This window comes from Artemia franciscana, chromosome 3 (genome assembly GCF_032884065.1).
Source record: "Artemia franciscana chromosome 3, ASM3288406v1, whole genome shotgun sequence".
NCBI lineage: Eukaryota > Metazoa > Arthropoda > Branchiopoda > Anostraca > Artemiidae > Artemia > Artemia franciscana.
In genome coordinates, this window is record NC_088865.1 from 38,213,315 (window position 1) to 38,223,424 (window position 10,110).

At 33.9% G+C, this 10,110-nt stretch overlaps 1 protein-coding gene across 1 annotated transcript in view; it reads left to right on the plus strand.

Annotated features, from left to right (window-relative positions):
- The window catches only part of LOC136025251 (DE-cadherin-like), a 188,810-nt gene extending 185,714 nt beyond the window's left edge, over nucleotides 1-3,096 (plus strand). The window contains 1 exon segment of the mRNA XM_065701095.1: nucleotides 184-3,096. Coding sequence (XP_065557167.1) covers nucleotides 184-482 — 299 coding nt within the window. The 3' untranslated portion in view covers nucleotides 483-3,096.
- Nucleotides 3,097-10,110: the final 7,014 nt, after the last annotated feature.

A 10,110-nucleotide genomic window follows, 5' to 3' on the forward strand; every position in this document is an offset into this window, starting at 1 on the left:
GTTTCTGGTTTTTCCAAATATAGTATATTTTTCTTTTAATGTATTATCTTAAATTCCATGATTATATTTTCAGTGGCATCGTTACGTTTGCCTAGGGGGTCCCAAAGGTAGCTTACTGCATCAAAATTTGATTATTGTGTGAACCTACCTTTTTGTCATTCTTTAATCCTCTTCTTCCCTTAGGTGATGTTGGCACATTTCTTCAAGAGAGTAAAGGCCGAATGGATGAAGATACAGATGCCATTGGCATTGACGACCTTCGTCATTATGCCTACGAAGGAGACGGTGACTCCCGAGGATCTCTTTCCTCCCTGAATTCGGGTACTGATGATGGTGATATTGATTTTGGACATTTGATGTCAGAATTCGGACCAAGGTTTAGAAAATTGGCGGATATGTATGGTTTAGATTCTGATGATTCGTGCGCTGAAGATGAAAGTGTTGCATTGACTGGAAAAAAGAGTGGAGAATCTTGGTGTTAGATGGCGTGAAAAGGTGATTTTTAGGAACAAGAAGTTATGTAATTCAGCAAAAGCTGCCCAAAGAAAATGCCGAGCCATTTTCTGACTGTCGTCAGTTTGTTTTAGACTACCAGTTAAATTGCATATCAGAGTATGTCAGCTGATAGAACTGTGGTTGAACAATTGCGTTAATTTATTTTAAACCAAATTGGACAAAAATGGAGACCAGGAGGCTGTCAAAGTTTACTTAAAACCTATATATCCTAAAGGGTTCAATAGCCAATTTAGTCTTTTCCACTTTATTTCTGCTTTGAATTTAATTTTAAGTTTTGCTGTTTTGTCTATTTATTTTTTGTGAATTATTTTATTTATGAGGGGGTTTAAATAATTCATCCCTAGGGAATTGTTTTAAGAAAAGAGAAAAGAGTTTTTGATTTAAGTTCTGGATTTTCTTGCACACTAAATTCATAAGATAACGAGAGCAGATTTGAAGATACCTTTTAGTGAATAATCATTCAGGTTGTTGATAAGCTCATTGAAATAAAGATGGCATTACGAAGAAAATTGAAGTGTTATAAATTAGTCATTGGCGTCAATGGGGGAGGTTGGGTATCGTCCCCCAACATTTCTCCTCCCCCTCCTAGATTTCGATAAATACTTTTTTTTGCTATTTTCATTCAGAAATGGCTTTTTTGGTAGAAATAAAAAATAACTAAAACACCCCGCCGCACAAAGGTTCCTTGAATTGATGCCACTGAAAGGATAGAAGCTCCAGAATGGAGCCTATTAAACCAAAAGAAAATTGAATCTGAATTATTTAAAAATAAATAAAATCATATTAATCAATGTATAAAGATTGGCTTCTTTGTAGAAGATAATATGATATGATTGTTTACCTAATGCTTTATGATAGCTTAGTATTTTCAAAATGTGTCTTTTTAAATTTTTAAAAGTAGCTAATAGAATGTGTGGTATAAATAAAATGAAAAGTATTTTTAGTCACATAATTTTTTTATTGCCTGTCACAAACTACCCCACTGTGGGTGAGATAAGCTATTTTCTTAGCTAATATATTCAAAAGATATTCAAACTCATTGAAAGCCTATTTTTAGCCATATCTCGTGTAATCTTCAAATATACTACCTCACCGCTCCCATACACACTCCAGGTCGACCCCGGTTTAACCTAGCTAATACAAGCTGCTTTTTGTCAATTGTTATTCTCTGATCATATTTTTCATCCTTTGCTGACAATTTCCAAAAGGAAATTGTCAGCAAAAGCTGACGTTTCAGATGCCACAAAAAGTACACGCAAAGTCCCAAATTTTTGTTTTTTTGTGATTACTTCTGTTTTGTGATCAGACGTTGTTATTATGACGTCTTAACTTTTATAGCGCACACTGAAATAAAACCGTGTTAGGGGGTTTTGGCTGTAGAACGTCATTTAAAAAGAACAATTTCAATTATGAGATCTTGTGCAATATAATAAGCCAATCGCTTTTCATATCAACAAGCTTGTATATCCCTGGCAGCTACTGTGGCTCCATCTTTGTGATTCCACCGACAATCTTTATAGAGGGACTATAACGGAATTTAAATAGATACTTCTTATTTTTGAAATATTATAATCTGATTTTGTGTTTACAGGTTGGGTTCTCCTCAGGGTTGCCAGATGCATGTATCTTTGTTGTTACTTTTTAGACTCTTGCGTTTCTGAAAAGTGACAAGCCGGGGTAATCCTAAAAGATCGTCCTTTTTTATCATGCTTACTATTGATACAAGAAATGTAAAATTTTGGGCTGAAAGGGATACATCGGCAAAAAATCTCGGCAACCCTGACTTTTGGTTCATAATATGGAGACAGTAAATATAAATAGAGCGCCAAAGTGTCGCTAATCTATGCGACAGGCGGCTTAGAGGTTTAATTTCATCTTAAAATATTACTAATAACTTTAATTAGAAAATTTAATAGAATTTATAAAACTAGACGAGTCTCAATCCTAAAAATCAAGTCATTGCGAAAAATCGAACACCAGACGTCTATATATATTTACTATCTCATTGCATAATTTTTACTGCTATTATTCGATTTTTTATGATCCTTGTTTGAATGGTGTGTAGTATTTTCAGGAAAAAGTTCAAAACAAGTTTGTAAGTTCCATTTAGAAGCCATTCGGCTGCAGTAATTCAAAAAGTGGTATGTGACACTATAAATTATATAGAAAGTGGAAGAATATGGTTTGAATTTTTGGCTGTTTCATAGAAGTAGTTGTCAGTAAAAAGATTTTTAGGTATATACTGGGTGTTTACACGATTTTGTCGAAGGAAAATTGGGTCCTGTTAAGTCTCTTCGGAAATTAAAGTTAACGAAAGTTAACAATATGTATTCAGTGTTAACTTTGTGTAGTTAAGAACGTTAATTTTTGGGCTGATTTAGAAGAACTCAATTTAGGGAAAATTAAACCGTGACTAAACCACTGTATATCTAAAATACAAATAGACTAAAAAAATAAACATTAAAATCTCCAAATACCACCTATTTTTGCTGGTGAAACTCGGGATATGATGTATTCTGGAAAATAGAAACCTTTTTTAGAAGAATTTTTTAAGAATTAAAAAAAAAAAACAAAAAAAAACGTGAATCTTTTTTAACAATATTTTTAAAACCTAAAAAAGAAAGAGAGAATGGACTGAACCAAACAATAGATCATGCTTTTTCTTTTTTTAGGGAAGATTGGCTATAATACATAAGTTTTCCAAAAAATGTCACCTAACCCATTTTGAATTACAACGCTCATTCTTTTGTTTCATGTCACCAATTATCAAGGCTGTATCCAGGGGGAGGGGGTTTTGGGGGGTTGAGCCCCTCTCTCCGCGAAATTTTTGATGCGTTTTTTTTGTAGCCTCCCCCCCCCATCCGAACAGAAATCCTGGCTACGGCGTTGTCTATTATCCATTCCAAAGTTGTCTTTTTCCTTTTTGTGATAAATGTACATATTTTGTGCCAATTTATTTCCGTGTAATGGTGCTGCTCTATCGAAAGTCATAACTGTGTTTTTATGACTACGATCTCCGTGTAATTTAAGTTATTAGTTTGTTGCTTCTGTGAATAGCAAGCAGCTAAAAAGGCTGAACGAAGAGCTGAATTTTTGGTTTATGTGATTTTTATTCAGTTATTCATTTTAATTTGTGTTCGAGATTTGTCAGTTGTATTATTCAGTTGAATCAGTATAACTGATTTTATATGAATCAGTTATTGTTCAGTAATCAATCATAATTTTCTGTTCAGGAGACGTCAGTCTTATTGATAATTTTTCTTTCTGAGAGGTATGTCTTGCGTTTTTTTTTCTGATTGTTATTTTTTTTTTTTTTTTTTTTGTAATATGGAATATTGTATTCTTTTAAGATTCAGATTGCTGCTATCTTTAATAAACAGCTATATTGAGTTTTACATATTTAGAGGATATTCCCTTGTGATTCTGTACGGAAAATTAGGGGCTGTTTTTTTAAAAGGAGGGGGTAAAAGTTAATTCTCATCCCTCTTCTAAACGCATATCTAGTGTTCCTCGAGCATGAAAATTGGACACTTGTTTCATAGCCACACCTAGGTCAAACGTGTGTCTGAGCCACATTTGTACTTGAGTCACACCTAATTTGAACTTACGCCTTAGCCAAACTTAAATCACCCTTACACTTGAGCCCCACTTGGACCACACCTGAGTCACATCTGTCCATCGAAGGACTAATATTTATGAATTAAATGGAGTTTATTCCGGATTTTAAAGTCTTAATTGTATTACAGAAGCGTATAATTAAAAAGGCAAAAAACTTTTTTTTAAAGTTTAATTTTTGTACTTTTTAAAGTATTTTTGAAAAGTTCAAAGTATAATTTTTAATAAATTATACTTTAAAATTAGAATCTTAAAAATAAACTTTATTGAAATGTAGTATCTAAAAGGTGAATTTTTTCCCAACTATTTTCTACTAGTACTATGTTTCAGATTTTTTTTTTTTTTGCCATATTCCTGTTTTTAACCTTGAAACGACCTTTACGGACGAATGGGACTTCAGTCAAGTAAGTTACTCCTGTTAAAGAAAAAAAATCGGCTGTCCTAAGTTTCTATCTTTTCTAGTTTCAGTAAATTATGCCTTAAATCCCGACTGATTGGTCAATCACAAACAATATACTTGGTGTTAAACGATGTTCGACTTAGGAAATTACGAATGGTCTACATAATTGGCGCTGTAGCCGTGCTGGATTTTATCCAAAAGTGTGACACTAATCTAGGGGCGAGGATCACTTGGTTTGGCAACAGCGCTATTTATACAAAACTTCGTTAGTGTCATTAGCAATTAGCAAGTTCTACACTTCCAATCCAAATTTGTCCAGGGTCGATTGGTGGGTTGTAACTGAGGCAGCTACGCTGATGTTTTTCTTTATGACCGCTTTGTGTTTCTGTTCTAGTCTCATGAGCAGTGAGGGGTACCATCAAGCCTTTTCCATGCCATACAACCAGGCGCCCCACCAGTGGTGGCTTTGGTCTCATGCGCCCAGGGTAAAGTCTGGATTACCTCCCCTGTCTCCCAAAATTTTTCAGCCAAAATTTTAACAAAATTTCTAATCTTTTATTAACACAATTTTCTATTTATTTAAATCTGACTTTTTTCATTTTAGTCTCCACATAATTATTGATTATCTCGTCCAATTGATTGCTTTATAATTCTTTAATTCGGTCGCCTTACTTTTTGTCTAAATTCCATTCTAAAATTGCTTAAATTCGGTCTCGTGGTTTTAGTTTCAAGGAATGGTGATGAAGAATGAAGATGTGGGAAAACCTAAGATTTTGGATTTCATTTCCATATACTTACTGCTAATTCCACCTTCTACTTTTATTTAAATAAAAATAAAATTTCAAAAATTACAAAATGATTATAGCTGTTTTATTTATTTGAAATTTTAGACACCTAAAATTTCTGTGTCTGGGGCAATTTTCCCCTCGAAAACTGCTTTTGCGTCCCACCCCAACCAGCGAACTCTCCAGATTTTCAAGATATTTCTTTTTTTGGGATTTTTTGTCTGATCAGTGAAAACGTTAAAATCGTCATTTTATCCTCTCTTTGAATTCTCTTCTTTTTTCGTTATGGACTCAAATCAGTTTCGCTTCTGGGTGGTATAATTTGTCCTCAAAAAACCTGAAAAATAGTGATGTCTAATTTTAGTTTTCCAAAAACCATAGGTATATGTTCACGTCAGTTGAAAGCCAATTCATCCCTTCGAAAACTGCACATAGCCTTAGCACTGAATTGCAGGGGCGGATCTAGAGCAAAATCTTGGGAGTGGGAAATGCGACAAGGGTGCCAATAATCGACCAAATTGACAAATTTATTGTAAAAAAAAAGTAAAAAAAAGGGCGCCAGAAAAAACCTTAAGGGGGGAAGGCCTGGACTCGCCAGTGCTAAATTGTAAATTTTAGAATAATGTCATCCATTTTCTGAACTGAAAACATAACTTGAAGGTTCTGAGTTTCTATATTGCAATTTTTACTAATGCTTGTTAGGTTCGTATGTTTCTCGTAATTTAAAAGAATATATACATGTTACTACGTCTTTTAGGTTTTATTAAGGGTAATACTAGGAACTTTAGCTCAAGCTCTTAAGTTCTTTTTTTCTAGTCTTGTATCTAGCATATCTCAAATGAGAGGGGAACAGGTATTAAAGCTGTCTATAGTTTCAGGGGTTTCCTTTTATTGTATTTGATCATTTTATTGGAACAATTAAATCAATCAGATTGTTTTATGTGGAGCCAACCACACCTAAATAAGCAGCTATATATTAATAAAATATAATTATAATTTTCATGTATATTTTCCCACTCTTTATTTGTAACTTAAACATTTGGAGCATTTTAATTCGGTGTTTGTTGTCCAATCGGCTCTATACTTATATCCTTAAGTCCCTAAGCTGAGGGGGCCTAAATGTAGAAGGAACAATAAAAACAAATAATACTGGTCTCCCTCGATGATAGGGCCCACTAAAGGATGATTGAACTTTTACTAAACACATTGAAACTAAATCTGTGTTCCCTGTGTCAAAGGTGCCCTAATATACAAGAATAATTTTAGTTTGGAGGAATAGGCCCGCCCAAACGGCAGACTCGTGAATGATCTAAAAAACTTAATAAAACTTTTTTGTTGGGGGGGGAGGGGGCTATTTGGTGTCATTCCATTTTTATAACGCCACCTTTAGCATTTGCAGCATCTATAATTCGGTGGTTGTATTTTGTTTTAATTGGAACCGATTTCATTCAAGCTGTTCATAAGCTAAATCGATTAGATCTGTGTTTTCGAGATTTTAGAGTGAAACAGCTAGATCGACTCTCGGTTATCTTCGTCTGCCATAAAATGTCATAAAATTAGGAATTTGTTCCCGAAAATGACTGAAAACGTTCTTAGTCGTTAAATATGTAGTTTTTAAGAATATTTTGTAACTGTATTTTTTTTAAGATAAATTTTAGCTGGTATTTCATTTGAGATTAAAAAAAAAAGTTGTCTAGACTTAAGTAAATAAGTTAGCATCCAAGACTAAGAAATTCTGAGAAACCATATATAAAATATTTTTTTTTTCCATCGGATGAAAGAGTATAGGTAACTTATAAGAGCAGCAATTGGCGCTAGTGTTGACAGAAGAAAACTATCAAAGTCATCTAACGTTTGGCGACAATTGGTATTTTTCAAGTTTTGTAATCGGTATTTTGTCAAGAACTAAGATCAAACACTTATTACTACCCTAATTTTACCAATTATATTAATAAAATTAATTGCTTTTGTTACACTGAAAAAAAAAAATGTCAAGTGTCGCCAAAGTAGCGTTTGGCGACATTTGAACCACCAATTTTTTAAGAAAGAAATTTCCAAATTCTGTTCCTAGTAACAATTCTGAATTATAATAGATAAAGAGACTAATGCTTTCTTCCAAGGCGATTCAAGTTTATTATTGCTACAATTCGTAGATTTGCCATAATTAATTGAATTATAAGATGCTTTCTTCTTTCGGTCACCCAATAGTGCCTCTGTTTCTTATCCTCTTTATTTTTCTTTCTAAAACCACTTTGTGTTGACTAACTTTTTATTGTAATGTTTTGTATATTACGAGAGCAAAATAAATGTGTTCTTTTATTTAGTTCCCGCTTTGAAAGACGGTTTTGTGGAAAAATGCATTAATTGAGGGAGGTCTCATCTTCAATGGAGGTTCTGTTCTCTCTGGTGCCGGGGTAAAATCTTGATTAGCCCCCCCCCCCTATCTCTCAAATATTCTTTGCATCTTTTTCCTCTTCATTTTTTTTAATTTTTTTTCTAGACGTCGTTTTCTTGCAGCAGCACTACCTTCCTTTTCGTTAAAAGACGACATTTTGTAAAATTAACTGGTTTGAATCCATGACAAAAATATTAAAATTAATTAATTTTGGTCGACTAACTTTTACTTTCAAGAAAACGTGTTGAATATTTGAAAAAAATCAAAATTTCGGATTCAATTTCCTATACTTACTGCCAACACGGCGTAGTTACTGGGCCCTCTACATTATTTTGATCAAAATAAAATTAGAAAAATTACAAATGATTATAACCGTTAGATTATATATTTGAAGTTTTACGTCCCTAAAATTTCTGTGCCCGGGGCACGTGTCTCCTTGTCTTCCTCTAAATTGAATACTGAACAGTTCCAGAAGCTAAAGAAAAGTTAAACGAAAAAATTATGTGTGAGGTTCAGTGAAATACTATTGAAAAACTAGACAGATTTGTTAAAGATTTTGTTAAGACAGATTGTTAAGAGATGAGAATGACAGTGTGAATGATGAAGCTTAATGTCTTGTTTACGTAAAGTATTTTCTTTTTATAAATTTGTGATTGTGAAGAACTATTTAGTGTTAAGGCATAGATAGTGAATGAATAACTTTATCACTGCGAATAAGTTACTTAGTTTAAATTATGCTTCAGTTTATTTATTAAAAAAAAAATCATCCTTTAGTGGAAAGTTAAAAGATTGTGATAACAACTCCATTTCGGCCAGAAGTCCAAAATACAACTATCATGCAGTAGGGTAATGAACTGATAAAAAAAAATTGTTGCGAGAAAAAAAAATTAAACTATTTACTTTTATAATATTAGAACCTATTTCTCTAAATGAATTTCATTGTCAAGCCTATTGTTTGCGATACCTTTCACTAACAGCATGGAAGAAGAAAGAAACCTAACCTTGAGCCTGTTGGGGGCTTCCGAAAACTCGGGTGACGTTGTGATCTTCACTGGCTTGAGATCATGGAGCCTGCCACCCTTGAGTGAAATCTCTAAAAAAAAATATCTCGTCGTCTGCTGGACTGACTGATGAGCCTTGACGCAGCTTCAACGTACATAATATTCAACTTAAATAAAACAAAGAAAAATATGGAATTTTGCCTGAAGAAAGATCACGGATGCGTGTTTATTGTTTTTTTTCCCAGGGGTGATCGCATCGAATCAACAGTCCTAGAATATTGACAAAGGGCTTATTTGAACGGAAATTAAAAGATCTAGTGGCTTTTTAAGTGGCTAAAAAGATTGGAGGGCAACTGGCCCCCCTTCCACCCGCCTTTTTCTTAAAAGTCGTCCGATCAAAATTATGAGATACCCATTTTGTTCAGCATTTTTGAAAAGCCCAGTAACTATGTATGAAAAGCCCAGTAACTATAACATAATATGTCTTTGAAAACAGCAACGTGGAAAAAATTATATTCGTTTTTTCTCTTTTAAATCCTGTAAGTGGAAAAGCAGTGCGATTTAAGAAAATAGTTTTTGTATTTTTCGTAAAGAACCTAAAACAAGATTCACCTTCATAGTGGAGGGAAGATACGGAAAAAAATGGTCAAACCTCGGGGAAATTGCAACAGAATGTTTTTTTACACCAAAATGTTCAGAAAAATCAGTTTAATCACACACAAAAAATCCCCCCGAGTCCCCCTTGCACAAGTATCCCAAATTTGCCCTTGAAGGGGAAAAATCGACTTTTGTGTTTATAAATATTTTTGAGTTTAAATAGTCGTTTCCTATCAAATCAAGTATGCCGTCACCAAATCTGAATTCATATTTTCCTTTTTTCCGAAACCCTAATGCCCATTTCCACCCTTACAGGGCGGGGAATAGGCAGAACTCGAAATTAAGAGGTTGTTGCATTATTTAGCCGTTTCCTTTGGAATCAATGGCGGTGAATTCGAAAATGAAGTTAAAAACTTGATTTTACGAGGGCAAGTACCTCATCTTACCTAAATCGGCTGTGAAAGTTGACTTACTTGAAATAGTTCTTTTAATCATTTGTCGGTTGATTCACCATTACCTATCAAGCTAGGAATGGCGCCTTAGAATATGAGTCTCGAACAGTCTAATTTCAAACCAGTATTCCAGACTCCCCCTCCAGTTTGCAGTTTCCATTCCTTAGTGTCCTTTTTTAGGTGATCTAATCAGAGGAAAGACAACCCAGAGCAGCACAGAACGTTTCAGGAGTACCTGTTCATCCGAAGAACTGACAACTACTGGGCGGCACTTTCTCCTGATTTGGTGATTGAACAGACGTTAATGAGAAGTATGAAAACGAGTGGCGGTCTGAACAGAGGTAGAGAC